At 39.6% G+C, this 23,163-nt stretch overlaps 2 protein-coding genes across 2 annotated transcripts; one reads left to right on the top strand and one right to left on the bottom strand.

Annotated features, from left to right (window-relative positions):
- Positions 1-1,354: 1,354 nt before the first annotated feature.
- On the bottom strand, positions 1,355-6,601 carry clxn (calaxin). Its single transcript, XM_088327964.1, has 6 exons — positions 6,504-6,601; positions 3,436-3,594; positions 1,884-1,988; positions 1,678-1,826; positions 1,485-1,589; positions 1,355-1,405 (listed from the first exon to the last, which is right to left on the bottom strand). Exons 1-6 carry the CDS (start codon positions 6,583-6,585, stop codon positions 1,355-1,357), a joined length of 651 nt encoding a protein of 216 aa, XP_088184090.1. The 5' UTR covers positions 6,586-6,601.
- Positions 6,602-10,298: 3,697 nt separating this feature from the next.
- Positions 10,299-16,546, top strand: has1 (hyaluronan synthase 1). The gene is made up of 5 exons (XM_088327962.1): positions 10,299-10,352; positions 12,231-12,921; positions 14,526-14,751; positions 14,830-14,962; positions 15,746-16,546. The coding sequence occupies exons 2-5, from the start codon at positions 12,244-12,246 to the stop codon at positions 16,419-16,421; spliced, it is 1,713 nt and encodes a 570-aa protein (XP_088184088.1). The 5' UTR covers positions 10,299-10,352; positions 12,231-12,243; the 3' UTR covers positions 16,422-16,546.
- Positions 16,547-23,163: the final 6,617 nt, after the last annotated feature.

Here is a 23,163-nt window from a genome sequence, read left to right as displayed (position 1 = left end):
ACTGGGCTATGGGTTGATTCTCATTAGATGAGATTAAATTAGGTTCACTAAACTAAATTGGTCTTTTAAATTCATTCCAACATTCAGTCAGTTCGGCCCTCGGTTTAAAGCCAATTCTTTATTTGGCCCTCTGTCCATTTGACTTTGATGGTCTAAAATAAAGAGTGCCAGCAATGGTTGTCCTTGACTTCACTCTACAGAGTTTCTATTCATCAGAAATAATTACGAGACAAATTGAACATATTTGTCACATTTTGCATTCATTTGCCGTGGTTGTTCTTATACTCCAAGCAGTAGCATATTTTTTTGCCTGTAACCTGTCTAAAGGTGCGAATCTGAGTTGCATCTAGTATGTCTTCTGTGGTTGTCTGCAAATCAAACTTGATTATGTTTTCCTCTTGTACAGCATGTTGACATTTTATTATTTTCTCTCATTTCATTCCACAAAGTTGTAAACTATTCAAAACCTCCAACAAAAAACAATTGCAATCAAAAAAAGGAAAACTTTTCCTAGTCTCTTCACCTTAACAGCCTTGACAATTTCCACACTAGTATACTCAATATATTAAATAAGAATAATCAAATACAAACAAGTAAACATTTAGAATCGGTGCTAGTTTAGAGGTTCTTATGAGATTGTGACTATGAGCTATAGCTAATGTTTTTAAGCTTGTGCACATCTCTAGTGGCCTCTCCTGGTCTGACGACACCTAGCAGCAACTCCATATCATGAGAGTGCTAAAAAACCTTGAACAGAAGCCACTGGCATCTGCGTGTGGTATGCTGGAAGCATGGCTGCAGGCAGAAAAAGACCTACATAGAATCATCAACACAGCCAAGAAAAATATATAGGCTGCTCTCTACCTAGTTTGGAGGACATCCCCGGCTTGCAATACCGCAGCAGAGCCAACATTTGAAGGACGCTTCTTGCCCCGGCCGTCACCTAATTTTGTCACACTGCCAAGAGGCAGACGCTACGGGTCCCTTAAAACAAGAACTTATAGGTTCCGAGACAGTTTCTTCCCCAGGGTGGCGCATATGACTGAAAACAATGTATTTTGCCAATGTACAGAAAAAAAGTATTCATATTTTATTTCTCCAGTCTTATTTTGGAAAATGTTGCACTAGTTCTCATTGCAATATTATTTTGATGCACAAATAACTTGCACAACCTTGAAAATATGTGACTATACATCCCAAGATTTTTTTTAATTTTCTTTCAAGTATTTCATCACATGTTTATCCTAGAGTGCCACGTCTAATCTCTTTATAAACAATGTTCAGTGACTGTTATCTTCTGTAGAAGGATGTTGCATGGACAACAATACAAATTGTTTGATACTTGAATGACTCATCATCTGTGCTCTTGATTTTTAAATACACGATTCTCAAAAGTCTCAATCCTCTGTAAGGAAAAGAGAAACATTGATGTTACATGTAGGAAAAATATTTGTGGGAAACATTTGAAAACCAATTTCACGCACCGTGGGGTTTGGAAGACAGCATCCAAAAGCCTCTAGCACAAAATTCACCTCTTTCACTGACTTAGTGAAGTCATCCAAAGACAACCTGTCGTCGTGGTCGTGATCCTGGAGAAAATTTGTATCCTTGTTCAACAATTTTTAACCATAAAAAAAGGTTTATAAAATATTTTCTGTCAAAATGTTGGAGACACACCATCCTTTTGAGGGTGATCTCTACCAGGTCTTTGATGCCATCATAAGGCTCCTCCTCCCCAGGTAGTCTAAGGCTGTACCGCAGCATTTGTAAAATCTCCTCCCTGGTGATGTATTTGTCACCGTTCAAGTCATACACGTGAAAGCAGTCTAGAGGAGGAAAGAATTAGTGGAAGAAGGTCTTAATTTGTATGCTTTCATACTTACATTTTATTCTCTCATCCAGTGTGCCATGAAGAACAACTGACAGTCCCTCAATCCACTCTTTCAAACTCACAAAACCGTCGTTGTCTTTGTCGAAAGTCCGGAACACTGAGGGACAAGGCAGAAACGTATTCTAAATGTGTTGAAATGGTTTAATCTGACTATAGGCCTACGCTGTTACTTCCCCCACCCCCTAAATTTGAAAGCTATTTAATGCATCAAACAGGACGTGTTAGAATAGGCCCAGCAACATTAACTATCCATCCATCCATAACCGCTTATTCTCAGTCGGGTCACGGGGGTGCCGGACCCCATCCCAGCTATCTTTGGCCAGAGGGCAGAGGACACCCTGAACTGGTTGCTAGCCAATCATAGGGCACACAGAGACAGACAACTCGTTCATTCACACCTAGGGACAATTTGGACGGGCCAATTAATATAATGCATGTTTTTTGAATGTGGGAGGAAACCGGAGTGCCTGGAGGAAACCCACGCAAGCAAGGGGAGAACATGCAAACTCCGCACAGGAAGATTCGATCCCATGACCTCAGAACTGTGCCACAGACGCGCTAACCACTCAGCCGCCGTGCCGCTCAACATTAAACTAAACAGAATATATTCGGTATGCAATGTACCATTACTTATATACATCAAACATACATAGTGTAATATTTGACAACTTGATTTTTCTGTTTTTTGGAGTACCTGGTGGCCTGGAGAGGGATGGGCGCCACCAGGCTGTACTTGCCAAAGATACACCACAGGAAGTGGTACCCCCACGACCCTAGTGGTTAAGGGAGCCAACAACCACAACCCAGAACAAGTGCTAAAAAAACATCAGAAAGAATACAAACTACAGCGACTCAAGGTGACCAGGAAAGCGCCTCCTAGTGGTAAAAAAGTAATTAAAAGTAATGTTGATTGAATAATAAGCTGAAATATATATGTATATATATATATTTATGCATACATATTTTTTTCCTTATCACGAGGAGAAACCAAATAATACACAATGCCCCTTTGAGCTAGGCACGTACTTGTTAATGCACATAAAAAGGAATTCGATTGAGAACTCGCATAGGTCTTGAGATCCATTTATAGGTGGCCTGTTACAAATGTAATGCACCAAACATGGTGCTCGCAAGCACCATATTGGTGACCCCTGCTGGAGAGCATGCAGAGAGGCATAAGTTAACCATATGCCTCTCCACATGCATATATTTTGGCTTTGACAAAGAACACCAGATTACTAGAAATATTTGTAATGGAGAGGACGACATTCTCAGTTAGAATACAGGAGACCCAATTCATGGACGAATGGGAAAAATAGATGAACAATTGGAAAGCGAAGGACACAACCCTTGAAAAACTAAGACTTTGAATTATAACTTGACCTCTGTAGATTTTTCTCAACACCGCAATGTTTTTCTTATATTTTACCTTTATTGTCTTTTGTTTCTTGTATGTTAAAAAAACACAGAAAAAAACACAACAAACCATAAGTTACAAAAAAACCTGCGAAGCAAATAAAATCCACGTTCTGAAGATGCTTTACCTCCATCCATGATGGTGTCGTTGGTGAGTCCAAAGGTTTTGTGCAGAAAGCTTCTGAAGTTCCACCTGCCCAAGCCGACCACGGACCTCGCAGGAACTGCTGGCTCCTCCAATAACGCATGAAACTCTTTGATAAGGCACTCGGCCTCTCTTTTGCTAACTAGGCTCGGATAAAACACAAACAAAACATAAAAGAAATGGACAAATACTGTAAGTCTTGTGTTTTACTTACAGATTATGTAGAATAAAACCAAAGATCGTTTGTGGAGACAAGTTTATCAAGTAAACAACACAAACAATTATTTCTTAGTTCTTTATGATAAAAATACCTCAAAAATACATCTGCAAAAATACTCCAAGAATCCTACAAAAATACTGCTGCAAAAATACTACAAGAATCCTGTTGAAATACTTCAAAAATCCTACCATAAAAATACTACAAGTGCTACTACATGAATGCTATAAGATAACATAATAAATTCTAAAAAAAATCCTACAATGGGAATACTGTTCTACAAAAATGCCAATGCAATCCCACAAAAATTCTGCTGCAGAAATACTACAAAATACTAATAAAAGATCCTACAAAACAAATAGTACAATAAATACACAAATACTACCCCAGGAATACTACCAAAATGCAACTAGAGTAATACCACAGAATTTTAAAGAAATACTACAAAAATCCAGAGAAATACATTAAGAATAGAAAAGAAATGGTACGAAAGTTCCACTATGGAAATGGTCCTACAAGTACAACTTGAATACTCCTACAGAAATACTCAAAAACACAACCATAGTAATAATACAAAAATAATAAAGACATAATACAAAAATCTTATGATAAATATACTACAAGTACGGCTGGATGTATGCGATGAGAAGAATACTGTGCTACAAAATGCTACTGCAGAAACACTACAAAAATACCACTTCATAAATGCTACAAAAATACTACCAAAAGATCCTACAGCGGAATTGGGACAACAAATACACAGATACCAGTCCAGAAATACTACAAAAATACAACTACAGTAATACTACAGAATATGACAGAAATACTGCAACAATTCCAGAGAAATAAAGCAAGAATTGAACAGAAATGCAACAAAAGTTCCTCTACGGAAATGGTCCCAAAAATACTACTTGAATACTACTACAGAAATACTACAAAAATACAACTATAGTAATGTTACAAAAATAATACAAACATAATGTGAAAATTTTGAGACAACAATACTACAGCAGAAGAACTACAACAATACTACAAAAAACATGCAGAAATACTACAAAAACACAACATAAATCCTACAACAAAAATAGTACAATAAATACACAAATAGAGAAATACTCCAAAAATACAACTATGTAATACTACATAAAGTAATGCTACAAAATATTAAAGAAATACTACAAAAATCCCACCACAGATATACTGCCAAAATACTATTGCAGAAATACTACAAGAATCCAACAAAAAAAATCCTGCAGAATTACTACAAAATCCTACAGCAATCCTACAACGAAAAAAGTACAGTGTGTGAGTGTTTGTGTGAATGGGTAAGTGTGAAGCACATTGTAAAGTGCTTTGGGAGGTCTTCATTGACTTGAAAAGTGCTATATAAAGGCAGACCAATAACCATTTACCATTTACAGTAAATACAGAAATACGACTAATATACAACTACAGTAATACTACACAGTATTACAGAAATACTACAAAAATCATACCACAGATGTACTGCAAAAATATTACATTAATTAATACGAAAAAAACACTTTGCAGAAATACTACGAGAATACTCCAGAAATACTACAAAAATCCTGCAACGGAAATATTCAAAAAATACTACAAAAATCGTGCAGAAATACTATGAGAAAACTACAGAAATACTACAAGAACGGGACAGACATTTTTCAAAAATTCAGCCACAAAAATACTACAGCAGGAAAAACGACAAGAATACCCTAACGCAGGGATGTCAAAGGCATTTGAACTCGGGGGCCACACGATAGAACAAACATTCTGTCGGGGGCCGGACTAGTAGATTAAAAGGGAAAGAAAAAGAGAGATAAAGAAATAAGAGAAAGACGGAGGGAAAAGGAGACAGGGCGGGACAAAGAAAGAAAAAGAGAGAGAGCGTGAGAAACAAAAGAGATAAAAAGTCGTGAGAGGGGAAAAGAAAGGGAGAGGAAGAATGAAATCCAAAGAGAAATAGAAAGACATAGGAAGAGAAAATAGAAAAGAAAACGTGAAGGGTATGAAGAGAGAAAGAGAAAAGGAAAAAGGGAAGTTAGAGCAAAATAGGTTAAAAGACACAGAGTGAGTAAGAGAGTAAGAGACAAAGAGCAACAAAGGAAGAGAAAAAGAAAGATACAGAGAGTGAAAGAGACAGAGACAGAGAGTGGGAGAAAAGAGGTGGAAAAGAAAGAAAGAGAGAGAAGAGAGAGAGAAAGAGAGAGAAAGAGAGAGAAAGAGAGAGAAAGAGAGAGAAAGAGAGAGAAAGAGAGAGAGAAAGAGAGAGAAAGAGAGAGAAAGACAGAGAAAGAGAGAAATAAATACAAGTAGTGTCTTTGTGAGAGGCACCTGGCTTTGGCAACATTAAGTTGACATATTTCAACCTGCAGCTTGTTTTTCTCTTGCGCTTCTCTGGTTGTTTTCTCGCGGGCCGGATTCAATCTCTTAGCGGGCCTGATCTGGCCCGCGGGCCGCCTGTTTGGCACCTGTGCCCTAACGCCACCAATATCAGTGATTGCAATTCCACTTATTAAGCAATAATATACCTAGCAAACACAATGTGGCACCTATTTACTCACAGCAAGACAGACTATGTAGAAAAAACAGATCATATGTGTGTACTTGATTTTGTTTACTACAATAAACAACTCAAACAACTACTCCACGTCTTTCTTAGTTGTTTCCCTACTTGCAGTAAATTTACTGTTGCTTATTATACGTAGTAGTATATTTCAAATTGTTTTTCCCCCCAGTACAAAATGATTTTACGAAGTACACATTTTAAAGTACGAGGAAAACGTATAAGTCGACAGGTATGGAATCCTACTTACAGTGACCCACTTGCTTGCAGATGTCTTCCACGAGACTTTTTAGCATCCTTCTGGACATTTTGGCTTTTTTCACGGGCAACATTTTGGTTGCAGGCAAGTTGCCGTTGACGCGTTGTTGCCATAGCAACTGCGCGTCGATGCCTGGCACGTCCATAGGGAGGGCGCCCTCACAAAACTCGCAAGAACGCAAGAGGTTTTTTTGTGTCTTTCCTTGCATAAATTACGACATAGTTTATCCCCAACGGGGGCTGCTGCAGGAACTTCTGCCCGCTCCGTCCTAAAATGATAACTACCAATTCTAAAATGCAAGAAAAACATTGAAAAGTTGCTGTATTTCTGTAGCCGGTATCAAACTGTGGAACAATCTATTCGAGGACCTGAAGCAAATTAAAAATATCCATCAATTCAAGAAAAGGTACAAAAATATGATACTTAGTGGTTAGGAGAATGAATATGAACAATTGCTGGGGAATTGATTCATGTGTGTGTGTATGTATATACATCTATCCATCTATTATCTGCACAACTTATCCTCAGTAGGGTCGCAGGGGGTGCTGGAGCCCATCCCAGCCACCTTCAGGCAGTGGGCAGGGGACGCCCTGAACTGGTGTCGAGCCACAGAGACAGACAACTCACTCGCTCATTCACACCTAGGGACAATTTGGACCGGCCAATTCACCTGACATGCATGTTTTTGGAATGTGGGAGAAAACCGGAGTGCCCGGAGGAAACCCACACAAGCACGGGGAGAACATGCAAACTCCACACAGGAAGGTTCGATCTCATGACCTCAGAACGGTGCTAACCACTATATATATATATATATATATATATATATATATATATATATATATATATATATATATATATATATATATATATATATATATATATATATATATATATATATATATATATATATATATATATATATACTATATATTTGTAGATGTGTGTATGTCTCTGGGTATGTGTGTATGGGTATGTGTATATTTAAATAAATGTACGTGAATATGTATACATATATATAATCATCCATGTGAAAGTATATATATGGGATTGTATGAGTCTGTATATGTTTATGTGCGTGTATATGTATGTCGTGGTATATATGTACATATATTTATATTTGTTTTTGCAAAGGGGTCTGCTTTGTTTCCTCTCACTCCTTTCTGAATATGTATTTCGTTTTCTATTACTTCGTTTTGTGGTTAATGTGGCTTCCTCATTTTTCTTTTTTCCCCATTTTTACATAAAAAAGCGATGGAAGGAGTTTTTTAAAAGGAGTCGACTCTTTCTTGATAGTGAGCCGGCTCTTGCAGTTTACCTAGAAGATACGGTCATTAGGCCGTTTCGTTCTGAAACGACCCACAATTAATAAGTTGACAGGTATGTGTGAGTAAAAAGCCAGTAGAGGGCGCCATTCAAATTACATACGAAAACGCTAAACTTGTGCAATAACTTTCAAGGTTCGTGGGACAGAATTGCTTTGCAAAGGAATGTATCAATGACAATAAAACTACAAAGGGGCCAGTGGGCTTTTGATTATTTTCAAGCTCGCTGCATTATGTCTGGAGTGGGGGAGGGAAAGAGGAAAGGGAGCTCTGTTAAAAGCCTTGAGACGGCTGGGAAATAGTGATGGGAATTCCGGCTCTTTTGGCAGAACCGGCTGTCGCAACTCACCTCGCTGAAAAAAGCCGACTCTTTCGGCCCCCAAACGGCTCTTTAGATTTCTTTATTCATTTCAAAATTTTTAATGAGAGAAATAAAGAGAAAAAGATGCAAGAGAAAGAGACAAAGACAGAGAGTGAGAATAGAAAGACAGAGAGAGAGATAAATGGAGAGAGAAAGAGAGAAAGACAGCAAAAGATAGAGAGAGGGAGGAAGGGGCAATTAAAGAGAGCAAGAGAGAGAGAGAGAGAGAGAGAGGGAGAGAGAGAGAGGAAGAGAGAGAAAGAGGTAGAAAGAGAGAATTATGAAAAAGAAAAATTGAGAGCTGATTTAAAAAAAATGTATCCACTTGGCGTGTGGCGGGAAAGGACAAGTCGGTGGTTGTTGTTGGAGACGGGGCCAGTGGGCTTTTGATAAAAGTAGATGGGCGTGGTGGGAAAAAAATATTAAGGCTGTTTGAACTAAAGGTAAGCTCTTGGGCCAGGACCTGAACCGGGCTGGGTTCGGCCATAAAATGTAAATTATTAAGTTGGGCAAGGCTTCTCTGTTGCTGCATTTTTTTTTTTGTCTTTTTTCCTACTTCCTGCAGGATCTGCCCAGCATGCACGCTGTTCAGGGCTTTTACTTTTACTAAAGCAATTTTTTTGATGTCGACTTTTTACTTTTACTTGATTAATATTATTCTGAAGTAACAGTACTTTGACTTGAGTAACATACTTTGGCGCTGCACTTCAGCGCTACATTTCCGTACCCTTCGGGTTTACTCCGTGCTCGGTACCTCAAATCAAATTAATCGGTCATGCTCGGGCTAGTTCGAGCCTTTATACCCGCAGGCTGGGTCGGGCTGGATTTTCTAGGCCGAATCTTACCTCAAATTTGAACTTGGTTGGGCATTGTCAACACACACTTGATCGAGAAAATATCTAATTTGAAACTTTTTAAGGACACCTCAGACTACGCACCCCACTTTTATGCAAATGTGTCCAACGCTATCGGGAATTGTAAGGTTTATTATCACTTAATAAGGCGAATGACAATAATTAACAAGAGGAGCAATTGGCTGAGGTTGACAGGTATGCTTTTTCCAAGGCCTTTTCACATTTATATCAAACTGGTATTTTATTTCTTGCACATCTGGTTTCAGTGTTGGGAAAAATGTCGATTTAAATAACGCGGCGTTATTTTTCTCATTAACAGGGTAATTTAACCAATTATTTTTTCCCGCTGTTACCTTTACTGACAGTCCAAAACAGTGCACGGTGGTTTGGTGGTTAGTGCGCAGCCCCACGGTGCAGAGGTTAAGGGTTCAAGCCTCCCCGTGTGGAGTTTGCATGTTCTCCCCATGCCGGTCCAAATTGTCCTCAGGTGTGAATGAGCGAGTGAGTCGTCTGCCTCTGTGTACGCTGCCACTGTCTGGAAACCAGTTCAGGGTGTCCCCTGCCCACTGCCCGGAGATAGCTGGGGTGGGGTCCACCCCCACGACCCCACTGAGGATACGCGGTGCAGATAATGGTTTGGTTTGGTTTGAACAAATTTATTGACACTAAAAACAGAAAACAATCATGACAATCTCAACAGCAATTAAGCACATTCACAATATTATATTCCAATATTACGTTGATGGATGGACGGATTAAAAAAGCCAGCAGAGGGCGCCATCTTATTCTCATAGAAAAAAAGATGAACCTGTGCGCTAACCTTCAACGTTGGAGGGATCGAAATGCTTTGCAAATGAATGTATGAATGAAAATTTGAATTAGAAAGGGGCAGGTGGGATTTGTTTGGGATATTTTTTCTCATAGCTGCTGCATACTCTCGGGAGTGGGATAAAAAACGAGGTAATTTGTAAAAGACTTGGGACGCCTGGGAAAATGGAAGTAACCACAAGATGAAGCAATTGTGTCCAGCGGTGTCGGGGGAGCGTTATACTTGAGTGGAATTTAAAAAGCTGAGCACAACAAAGAAGAGGGTAGGGCGCGCTCTCGTAAGCGAAGGGGACCACCGCCTTGCATGCGCGTATTGACGCACGGGCTGAGTCAGCGGGGGCGCCGCTTGGATCATCACTCAAAACTCGCACATGGCTCCCCACATCCGACTCCGGAGCTTATAAAGTCCAAACCTTCACCAGAACGCACCTCAAGCAACACCAGAGTGGATGCGTCGTGAACGCCAAACAAGGTACAACTCGATCCCTCCGAGGATATTTTTGCAAATGATGCGCATTAGGAACCATTTCTGAGAGGAATATTATAATGGCTTTTATTTTTGTACAAAATGTGCATGATGTATTCCTGTAATCATCACCGTTATTCTTTTAAACGGATTTAATATTTAAAGCAAACCAACTTTTATATCAAGGTTCTATTTGTGACTAATTAGCGCGAGGGGGCACCCACTTTGAGATGCCTTTCTAAAATAACATAATTAATTTGTTGTTATTATGTTATTGACAGATTAAATAGTAAAAATAGGGCGAATACACCGGGTTGGTCAAGCACTAAAAGTAATCGTTTTTGCTAGAAAGTCACAATGACCCAGCAATTTCAGAACATATCCGCAGGCACCTGAACTGTTCTCAGGAAGCACCACATTGGAGACTCCTGGATTAGAGCAAAGGGCTACCAGTTTGAGATGCATTTCTAAAATAGCATGTCATTAATTTGTTGTTACTATGCTATTGCCAGGTTAAATACTAAAAGTAGGGTTAAATACACCAGGTTAGTCAACCACTAAATAAACAATTTTACTATAAAGATAACAATGACCCCGCACTAGTCAGCTAATTTCAGGACATGGCAACTGTCCTCAGAGGGCATCCTGGTGCCCACAGGCACTGCATTGGAGACCCATGAATTAGCGCAAAGGGCTACCAGTATGAGATGCATTTCTGAAATAGCATGTTATTGGTTTGTTGTTACTATGTTATATCAGGTTGTAATAAGCAGTTGTTAAAATAGGCTCACGCAACCACTAAACATCATATCATTCCAGTTCGAAATCAAAATTCCTAAAAAATGACCCATGATATATTTTCAGAACCAGTCTGCAGGCTCCTCATGTAAGCTCTTTTCTTTAAAGTATGAGATTGAGGGTCAGCAACCTGCGTCTCCAGACAGGGTTTGCAAGGGTGCTCGAAATCCTTCAAAATGCTTGCGTGTTATTGTTTTCAAGGTTTGAAAAGTGCTGGGATTATAGGTGAAGTGCTTGTAAATGCTTGAAATTGTTGTCATATTTCTTGGCAGTCGGACTCGATAAATCACGCATTAAATATTAAATGAACAACTTTTGTGTATGCATACATGTTTTAGACTTCCTTTTCAAAAAGCTTATTATATAATGATTTTACATTTTTAAATTTGTCTTGCTGCTCCGGACATTTTTTAGGTCTCTTATGACTCTTTCAACATTTTAGGTCGCTGACCCCTGCATTAGACCATAAAATATAGGAAATTTTCTCTGTTCTAAAAACTGTTAAAATTATTTTCCGTTTCAAATTTGTTATATGTATATTATTTACTTAATGTGGCACAGTGGAAGACTATTTAGCACCTCACAGTTCTGAGGTCCCAGATTGAATTCTCGCTACCTGTGCGGACTTTGCACGTCTCCCAGTGCCTGTGTGTGTTTTCCCCGGTCACTCCAGTTTCCTCTTACATTAACTAAACATGCATGTCAGGCCAATTGTCAAGTCCAAATTGTCCCTAGGTATGAGTGAGGCTGTGGATGCTCTCTGTGTGCCCTCGTTCCAGCTGTAAACCAGTTCAGGACTTCATCTGCTCGAAGGCAGCTAAGATGGGCTCCGGCACCAGCGCAACCCTAGGATTTAAGTAAATGGATAGATGTACTGTATACTTTTTAAGTTTGAACACAGTAACAAACTCACAATTAGGATTTGTGCAGCCTTTGCCATGAAAGTGTAATAGGTGTGTTTCCCTTTTACTTTCATCAGGAGTGTACTCTAAAAGAACCTCTCATAAAAAACCTACTCATATTATTGGACGTAGATAACAGAGGTTCTTACAGTTCATCTTTGTCTCTCGTGTACGATACCTACAGGTGAAGACACATAATGGAGCTGAAACCTCTCCTCAAGAAACTGGGCTCAATACTCCGGGCCATCTTCACCTTCCTCTTCGCGCTGGTTGTCCTCGGCGTGATGGTGTGGGCTTACGTGGAGGGCTTCCAGCTGGCCACCTCTATGCACGGAATCATCTCCTTCGGTTTTTATGGCCTCCTGCTCTCGCTTCACGTACTGGTCCAGAGTTTTTTCGCCTTCATCGAGCAACGGCGCATGAAGGGCCGCAAGAAACCCTGCTCTTTCACCAAGACTGTTGGCTTCACTATTTCCGCCTACCAGGAGGACCCCGTCTACCTCAGGGAATGTCTGAACTCTGTCCGGGCCCTCCAATACCCGTCAGAGTTGCTGCGCGTCATCATGGTGGTGGACGGCAACAGCAACGATGACCGTTACATGATGGAAATGTTCATGGAGGTTTTCGCAGATCAGAACCCGGGGTATTATGTGTGGGACAACAACTACCACTCCTGGGAGCCCAATGAGGTCCAGGTGGATGAAGAGACTGGTATCGAAAACCTTTATTTCAGAGGCGAGGACCCCCAGCGACAGGAAGTGGAACACCTGATTCAGACTAAGAGATGCGTGTGCATCATGCAGAAGTGGGGGGGAAAGCGGGAGGTGATGTACACTGCTTTTAAGGCCCTCGGATCGTCAGTAGACTACATCCAGGTAAGTCTACTTCTAATCTGGTTCAGGTTAAACTCTTTCAGTTTTAGTCAGTAGCCTCAATAGTTAGAGTCTGAAACTGAAAAATACCTCAGCGAGTTCATGACAAGCTATTCTTTAGATTTAGCTTAAGATCTGGTATGCTCTTTGTCCCCACTTGTGGGCACATTTCAGCCGGACAACTACTTCATCCTTCCAGTATTGAGTTGGTGCCAAATTTGTGAGCTATAGCACATCAAAATTGAGTTGAAACCTTTCCCCAAGTGACAATATTTCTGTTGTATCTTTATATTTGGTGTCATGTCGTTGTTAGCAAGGTTAAATGTATTATTAACTTAAAAAACTGTTCTACTGCCAGTTCAGCAATAATGGATCTTTGATACCTATAGTCATTAATGATTTAGTTGAGCCCATATCCCATAGAAACTGGATCACAACTAGACGGTAGTCAAGTAGTCAGAGTTTTATGGGTTTTGCGTGTTACAAACTTTTTAGGGACACATATCTTGCTATTTCACATTACATTTAAGACTCGGATTCACCTGTGATGCAATGGTGATGCCTTGCTCAGAAAATAAAACAATTTTCACCTGGAAGTAAGATACTCGTTGACAAAAAACACACCTCTCTTAGGCAAAGACAACTTGTGTTCTCTGCTGGATTCGTGGTCCATTGAAAGACCAGACCTGCAAGTAGAAAAAATCTGATTGATTATTTTTTTCAATGAAGTTCCAGATGTTTGCCATACAGATTTTCAAATGAGCTTCACTTAATAAAACCTCATTGTAAATCTATCACTCGCATGGCTGAGAAAACAAACTCACAGTTTGTCCTCACTGTCACTGTTGTACAAACCCACCTATTTTCACAAGATGGGAGGGGGCGCTTGGTTAGATTACAAGAATGTTCCTCAATTCTGGTGATTGAAGCAAATACAGATGAATTTGGATTTTAGAATGGCCCACACTCTCAAAAGTTGATGTAGTTGATTTAAACCGCCTTCAAAACGTTTGCTGATGTCCAACAAAGGTTGAGTGAATGCTTAGCCAACAGCACAACCTTGAACTAAGCACAGCTTCTGCTTGCTTCGGTAACACTCTGAATAAGGTCATTCAATCAGATGGGTTCGGGCCAAAAACATGAATTGCTCTAGGTACTCACAGCAAGATTCTTAGGGAGCACTCACACTCGGGCCATTGTATCATGACCAAAGCCTTTTGCTTCTGCTTTCCGTACTTTAGAGGTAGTGTGAGGGCCCGATCACAGCATAGAATTCCAGTTGGGCATGTTTGGGAGAATACTGTTGCTATTAGGGCAAAATTAGCGCTAGTTGACATCTCTACATCTCTGTATGCTACCGATATGATTGCTCACAGTTGTACTTGAGGACAAAGAGCACCCAACTGCCAATACGCTACATCTGTTAGCTTATTGCTAACGTATAATTTGAAACTCTTTTGACTGAATGATGGCAATCATCAAAAATGCTACAGTTCGCATAAACTTTAAAGTAAAATTATTATTTCACATGTAAAATATTAGTGCATACATTAATAATCACAGACTTTTGATCTCGATTCTCAAGTAGTTTGCTATTTTCCCTTCAGGTGTGTGACTCGGACACCAAGCTCGACTCTCTGGCCACAGTGGAGCTGTGTAAAGTGCTAGAGAGTAACAACAAGTATGGTGCAGTCGGCGGGGACGTGATGATCCTCAACATGAAAGACTCGTACATCAGCTTCATGAGCAGTCTTCGCTACTGGATGGCCTTCAACATTGAGCGGTCTTGTCAGTCTTTCTTCAACTGTGTCTCCTGCATCAGTGGACCCTTAGGTATGGCTGCATCTAGAAAGAGACAGAAGACTTTACAATGAACAGCCCTAATATAAACGTGACACTCTACCTAATTAGGTCTATACAGGAATGATCTCCTTCAGGCCTTTCTGGAATCTTGGTACAATCAGAAGTTTTTGGGGACTCACTGCACTTTTGGAGATGACAGACATCTTACCAACCGCATGTTGAGCATGGGATATGCCACCAAGTAAGGAACCTTTCGAACAAAAGCATTATCATTGTAGTTTTTTTTTCGCTTATGTTTCTGTCAAACTTTAACCTGGGTAATTTTTTACTGTGGAAAAATATTGGAGCCACTAGATTGCGTTATTTCAACTGGTTTTAATGGCACTTTAGTTTTTTTCCTTCCTTAATCACATGTCTCAAAGGGCTGTACAGACTATAGACTACAATTACCATTACCAGCAATTCTCCTAAACATAATATTGTTATTAGGAGAATTTCTGGTTATTAAGTTGTCATGGATGACAGATTGATCAATTGCCTGAATTAGGAACTTTTGTCTGCTATAAATTGACTGTGATTTGTATCACCATTTAGGAGCCTTTTACCCTTGACAATTGATTTACTTTAGCTGCTAAAGTAACTGATTCTAACTATATTTTGGGGAATTTCCAAAACAAAAGTCTTAGTGAGGTTTCATTGTGTAATAACATTGCCTAGGCTTGAACTTGCAGATGCTAGCTTCTACTGCTAAGTTGGTCATTTTTTGTGACTAAGATAACACAATTTTGCTAAGCTAGTAGTTTGCAACATATCAAGAACAAACTGTGGTTCTAAAATGACTGGTAAATCATGACAGACCAAAAATCTCTTGCTATGCTGATTGCAGTTCAAGGTAACCTTAGCATCAGCATCATGACACTGACGGTATCCACTGCAAAATCACACCACTTTGAACACTCACAAGTTAATTCCAACCGTCAACCGTAACTAACTTTGACTATCCACTTTTCGTTGTACCTCCTAGATACACATCTTGCTCAAAATGCTACACGGAGACACCGGCTCAGTTTCTGCGCTGGCTCAACCAACAGACTCGCTGGACTAAGTCCTACTTCCGTGAGTGGCTTTTCAACGCCATGTGGTGGCACAAGCACAACTTGTGGATGACATATGAGTCCATCGTCTCGGGGGTGTTTCCTTTCTTTGTCACGGCCACCATCATCCAGCTCTTCTGGACCGGCACTATGTGGGACATCCTGTGGGTGCTCTGTTGCATCCAGTTGATTGGGCTGGTCAAAGCAGCGTACGCCTGCATCCTTCGAAGGGACTTTGTGATGGTGTTCATGTCTCTCTACTCCGCTCTGTACATGACCAGCCTGCTGCCAGCCAAATACTTTGCCATCCTCACCATGAACAAGAGCAGCTGGGGGACATCAGGCCGGCGTAAGATCGTTGGCAACTATATGCCTCTGCTTCCCTTGTCAGTCTGGGCAGCCATTTTAATATCGGGACTTGGTTACACAACCTACAGAGAGAGTCAAAAGAACTGGTTCACCCCAGCCAAGAGAATGGAAACTGACTTTCTTATCTTTGGCTGCATCGTTTACTTGTGTTATTGGCTGATTATGATGGTTTTATACTGGGCGTGGTTCCGCCGGTCATGTCGGCCGCGTGCTAAAACGTACACGTTGAATGTGTAGGTGATGATGTCCTGCCAACTTAATTTATTATACTTCTGCTTTTTTTAATGAATTTATTTATTTTGTCTCCAATCTCAGGACAACAGAGGGTATTAATGCAGCTGCTAAATCACCCAAAGGAATGAATGAAGTATTAATTAGCGTAAGAAGCTGAATATACAAAGACATGCTATTGCACATTTAAATCAAACTGTACTGAGGGCTTTTGGCCTATTCTATGCACTTAATTAGGAGAAGGACATTCCTTATATTTAAAAATAGATATTCTGTCCTGGGTATTGTTTGTTGTGCAAATATTTATATGAGATGCTGTTGAACAAATGCGAATAGCTTCAAAAACCATCCCCCCTTTGACCTATTTTGTTATTGCACTGGAGTTGTATATCTGCAGCGTTGCGCACTTGAAAACACACGACAAGCGTTTACAATTGTATGGAAGAATGTACGTTTTAAAGGGCCCTCACTTTGGAATCCCCTTCGTGGAAATTATGGGATTTGTGATGTGAGAATAAGGGAGTCCGCTCGGCTCCTAGAGACCTTTCACGGAAACTTCTGAGCCAAAACATCGAGTTCCTGATAAGAGACCACTCCCACGTTCCGTGGGACCAACATTTTTTTGGGGCTTTTTGTTCGGGCAAGCATGTATCATGTGTGCACAACCTATGAGTGCACAAAATCAAATAATTCACACGCCAACATTGGGACTTTACTTGTAGACAATTTACAGGCTAAAGACACACATCAAATGAATGCAGCTGTGATCACGCTGTATTTCATCACCATGATCCTGCATTTTGTTTTACAGTTTATTTCATTCCCGGTAATAAAACAGTGGATTTGAAATTGCCGGATGTAGTCGTGTGACTATACAATGTGAACAAATAAATACTTTTTTAACTCTAAAGGAACTTGAACTGTTTTTTAAGCAAGAATGGGCAAATATTTCGAATTCAAGATGTGCAAAACCTATAGAGACATACCAAAAAAGACTTATGGCTGTGATTCCAGCAAAGGTTGTACAATATTTTTGCAATGCCTTCTTTTCGTTGTTTTATTTGTAAGTACAATATAAAACGCTATATAAATTTGGTTACTTTTCACGATTATGTCTCACATGTTATTACATTTTAGAAAAATTGAGTTTATCAGTTTTACAGTTGGTTTGAAGCCTGAAATACAGCAGCAATACGTCAAAAACTTCTTGGGGGGCCAATGCTTTTGCAAAGCACTGTAGAAACGTTTCTATTTATTTTTTTCCGTACTGTAAAAGTTTGAATCATGATTATTTAATAATAAATGAAATATTTTAGTGCCTAAAATCTTTGTGGTGTGTTTATTCAAATTCTAAACTAACTCAAGAGGGAGAGTTCGATTATTCGATGATCATGACATTTCCAGGCAAAAGGAATTGGATCGCTATCGATAGATACTAACATGTATTGCCTTGGATGGGATCGATACTAACATTCCTATTATCACCGACCACCAATCCAGTGTTTTAATTTAAAACAAAGACAACTAATGTTAAGGTATTTTATCAGGTGTAGTGTCTCTAAACAAATGAAACATTGAATATCCCTATTAAAAGTAAAATGCGAAAAAAATAAAAATAATAATTGTTGTTCCGTATAGTAATTTTACTTTGTTTTATACACCTTAACTCCGCTGCTGTTTTTCTAAAAAAGAACAAAAAAACGTACCTAATTGCTCAAATCGTTGGGTGCTTACTGTGAGCATGCTGCAAGTCATTTCCAAATTAATTTACAAAAGCTGCGCTTAAACCCTCCTGTTCCACATACGAGGAATTGGAGTACAACAAAATTTCTGCCTGCTCTGGATGTCTGGCTGTTTTGTAATTTGGAACGGAAAAAATGATAATTTAAATTTATGTCAAGAGAGGCACCACTTTACATGACCTGTGTGTTGATTGTGACTGTTAAGATAAGGTGTGTAAATTGGGAGTGTGACTGCAGTAAATGGCTTATCATAGACATTTATATCTGTTTTGAAAGTTCTTTGGAATACATCATTCGAATGACAGAGTCAACACGAATCAGTCGGCTGTTCTCTAAGCTTACCCGGACACAGTTAATGACGTTCAAGTTCAATTTATGTGGAAATTGGGGAACTTATTTTTAAATTGAGCTTTTTCCATAGTTTTTATTCATTCCTATAACCTTGACTCATGCTTCCAAATGATAAATCAATGGTAAATGGTGACAAAATCTAACGACACAAATAAGGCGTGACCAATTGCCTAAACCCTTTTCGTGACTTGACCACAAAAAGGAAGTTATGTTGCACACTCAACTCTCCTCATGTCACTTATTTTTATGTTATGCATATAAGTTTGATGGATATGTATAGTGTACTGTATTATGACTGCGGGTGTGGATGTGATAAATCATTAGTGTGTGATGAATGTTATGGAATGTGGCCTTTGTAAGTGCCTTGCTAGAGACCATTTGAACAACTATATGAGTGAAAACCTTAGAGCAGAGGCGTCCAAACTTTTCAGAAAGCGGACCGGATTTGGTAGGCTGAACATGCGTGAGGGCCGACTATTCAGCTTGGCATTCTTTGAACAGTCTTTGATGAATTTACCCTCTGTGAAAGGTTTCCAATGCTTGCCGATCTGCGTCGTGACCTCGTAGCTCGCCTTTGTAGCATTTTCATTTGACCAGCAGGGTCACGAGAAAAAGCACTGCTGTGCCGTGAAACAGCTTCCAGTTGCGTCTCCTTTTCACAGCGTTCGTTTCCAGTTGGCTTACTGTAGTCGGCGTGATTGGTCTGGCAGTGCCTGTCGGTGTCATATTCTTTGAAAAAAGCCACAGTCTCCTGGCAAATAAGGCAGACGCGGTTGTTTCAGATTTTGCTAAAACAATACTCCAAATTCTTTTTGTCTTGGAAGAGGCAGCCCTGGCAGTCAACTTTATTTTGTTTTATTTACAGTCGCCATGTCGGAAATGGGGTGGGGTAAAATTCTCACAGAAAGCCAAGGGCAAGGTGGCCTAGCGCCACGGCCATCATCTGGTGAAAAAGTGAATTTTTGGGGTAAAAATATATTTCCTACTGCATTCAACATTACTGGCGTGCCACATATGACTAATTTTATGACAGAGACCACAGGCCAGAAAAACTTAATCTCGCCTGGACCTGGCCCCTGGGTCGAACTTTGGACATGGCTGTCTTGGATTTTACTATTCAAACATACTTGTGTTGGTGTTTGCTGTACAACAGCGTCCATTAGAGCAATGTGGGCCTTCATTGATTTTCAACCCTCACAGTTTTGGGGGCAATCTGCTATTTTGCTGACCATCACGACATGATTTGCACCAAAAAACACTGCACTATTATAACTATTCGATATTATGATTACATTTCTTACATTTTAACTTGATCCACTAATTAAATGGGAAAAATAGCAGTTCCTCTAATGTGCAAAAATGGTAAAAATGTTGCTTCTTTGGCCTTGGGACCGAGAAAAATATCACAGCAAGGACTTGTTTTTCATCCTTTTAGTATTGATATTATCATAAGAGTTTGAATGGAAAACATTGGAAAACGAAAAAAAATGGAAAACGTTGCATTTCGGGTAGATGTGTGTGTTTACGCTAAAAGAAAAAACATATTAGTCAAGTCAAGTCAAGTTTATTTGTTCAACCCTTAATCACAAGGAGTCTTAAAGAGCTGCACAGACCACAGATTATTGCAAACCACAGACTATCAGTGCTTTATGATATTATATTTCAACATTTTTGTTCTGCGGGTCGGATTCAAAAGTTTAACAGGCTGTATACGGCCCGCAGGCAGTAGTTTCCCCTCCCCTGACCTTTTGTCTTCAGTCTGATGATTAGGGCCCGAGCAAGTCTGTGGGATCCATCATTTGTAGTTTGCTTATTGTCGTAATTGATATTATTTATCAGTAAATCAATTGGCTGGTTGTTTTGATTAAAAATCACATTTAAACATTTAATTGGGGTACGTTAAATGTTGTCTTGGGAATAAGTTTAATCAAAATTTCTTTATACAGAATAAGACATTCTTTTCATGAGTTATTTAAACAAATCCTTCAAAATACCGTAAATTCCGGACTATAAACCGCTACTTTTTCCCCAAATGTTCAGCCCTGCGGCTTATTTAGTGAAGCGGCCAATTTATGGAATTTTTCAATGGCCACCAGCGGTGCTGGAGTATAAAATGTAAGATTAAGACCAGTAGATTATGTGCGCCAAGAAAGACTGCAACCTCTACGTTTAAGCATACATTGCAAAGTTATGGTATGTTCCGATGTTGAGGGTATCGCCCTAGATGGCAGTAGTTAAGAGGAGGAAGTTGAGAACGAGCTACGGTGAATTTCACAATTAAGAGATGCTTTATTTTAACAAGTTCGTTTGATACGTTGTGAGCGTGATGCTAACTAGCATGTTAGTACTGTTCAAAGGCACGGTTTAGGAGGAAAGTTATATTATTATTATTAAAGCTTTGAAAACTCTCTCGGTGTACCGTCTTTCTTCGTAAATATGTGTAACCATGTATAATATGTATTTGCAACTGTATATTTTTGTAATGTATTTATTTTAGAGATTTATTCTGTTATGTGTTCTAAGGACGAATGAAAGGAAGGGGCGGATCAAACGCGGGCTGATGGGAATTGGAGTAAAGCTGAGTTACCGGTAGATCTGTCTGTTGTCGCAGCGAACAATAGTGGAAAAATATTTTTCGCACCCTTAACTTTGGAAATATACATTTTGTTTCCTTGGATTACTTTCAACGGGACCCGGACTTTACAAGTCTGCATCATACGTTAATTACGGGTATCATTTTCAACTTAGGATGCCGACTGTGACTCTAGAATTGTGTACCATCTAGGCAGTTACAGTGTCGATAATAACTCCGAAATTGCTTAATTGATCTTGAAAATGTCAGAAAAAAAAATGTTAAAACGTCATATTGTCACGTCATATTGTCAGATATAACAAAACATTGTTTGTGTGTTGGTGTCAGTGGATTTGTTCAGACCAAAAAACAATCGACTTTGGCCTGGACGGATCTATTGACACTAAAAAAGATGTTAAAAATGTCAGAAAAAAATGTTAAAACGTCATATTGCCAGACATAACTAAATTGTGAATATGATTGATTGCTGTTAAGATTGTCGAGAAGGGTTGTTCAAACCTCACATTGTTTGTTTGCTGTTATTAGTGTCAATAAATTTGTTCAAACTAAAAAGTTACAATCGTGGGGCTTACAGCCAGTTCTGGGTTAAACTTGTGACTGTATCACAAGTTTTAATGCGGGCGCACGCGGCTTATACATGAGTGCGGCTTGTGTAAAAACTAAAGTAGCAGATCACCTAAATAATCAGGCGCGCTCTATAGTCAGGTGCGCTCTATAGTCCGGAATTTACGGTATTTTCCCAGAAGTCGTTTTACAAAATGACCAAGTGAGAGTTGAACCTGGCTATTTTTTATCAATTGTTATTAGAATTAGTCAGAAGAATTACTATAAACAAAAAAAGATGAACTATGTTTATGTTCACATGAATATTCTAGACCAGAGGTGGCCAACCCGGTCCTCGAGAGCTGCATGTCCTGCATGTGTTTGGAGTTTCTGCTCCAATTAATGTGATTTCGATCACCTGGATCATTATCAAGCTCTCACAAAGCTTGCTAACAAGCTGAAAATTGGCATTACCTGTGTTGTAGCACGTCGAGTCCTTATTTCGACTTCCATGTCTGATTTTGTTGTAAACAGTGTTCACTGCATTGTTATCAATGACAATAAAGACAATTCTGTTTCTATTTCTTGAGACTGGGAGGAAGAAATCCCGTTAGTAGTGTATTCCCCGACAAGCTATTACAAGTAACAGAGTTGTCTATGTAGAACCAGCGGATCACAGATCATCTGGAAACGTGTATAAATCAGAGCCAACGTAGACTAGACCACGGCCTTTGTGAAAATTCTCACATTTTCTTCCGGACAGTTAATGAGTCAACACCCTTGTGGGTTGTCAAAACAGCTGGGATTTGGCAAAAGGAATCATTTTGTCGCATGAGTAAAAGTTTCTGCATTTCCTGACGACTGTTGTTGAAGTGAATCATCCGACTTATGGTGTCTTCAACGAGAATTTGGGCTAAAGGCCGGCATGGCTTCTCTTTGAGGCTGTTTTCAATTAGGTTGTCCTCTCCCACCCTGTCTGGGCTTTCCTCCCTGGTTGACGTCAAGGAGGAGGAAGCCTTTTGACTGGGCTTCATGACTGGACTGATTCTGCACGTATTCAAGGCACGGGCATGGGCTTTCCACGTGCAGTTATTTAGGGGGTGAATTGCATCTTTGACAGGCAGCGTTGGGCGCGTTACTAAAAAGATTAGTTTCATTTACTATATACTCCATTTAATAAATACATTAACCCCCCAAATTACTGACACCCAAAGGTAGTACTCTAAGAGTAACTATTTACAAGTTACCGTATAGACTCGCATTGAAGCCAACCCCCAAAGCTGCTTTAGAATCATTCATGGATCCCTTAACACTAGAGGTACCACAGCCCGGCCATTTGGTTTTCCTACATAGAATGTCCAAAGGAGAGCCAACTAACTGGATTAGTTTTACCATTGATCTGAAAATGAGGCAAACTCTGGTGTGAACAATGCATGCTAATGTAAAGAAAAGAATTTTTGGTGGGGGCGTAATCAGCCCCTACTTTTGTCGTATCGTTCTAGTTTTTTCTGGTGGTATT

Source organism: Urocampus carinirostris, chromosome 2, assembly GCF_059441175.1.
Source record: "Urocampus carinirostris isolate Australia breed hairy pipefish chromosome 2, RoL_Ucar_1.0, whole genome shotgun sequence".
NCBI lineage: Eukaryota > Metazoa > Chordata > Actinopteri > Syngnathiformes > Syngnathidae > Urocampus > Urocampus carinirostris.
Note: the sequence above shows the minus strand (reverse complement) of the source record. Positions and strands in the feature narration are given on the sequence as shown.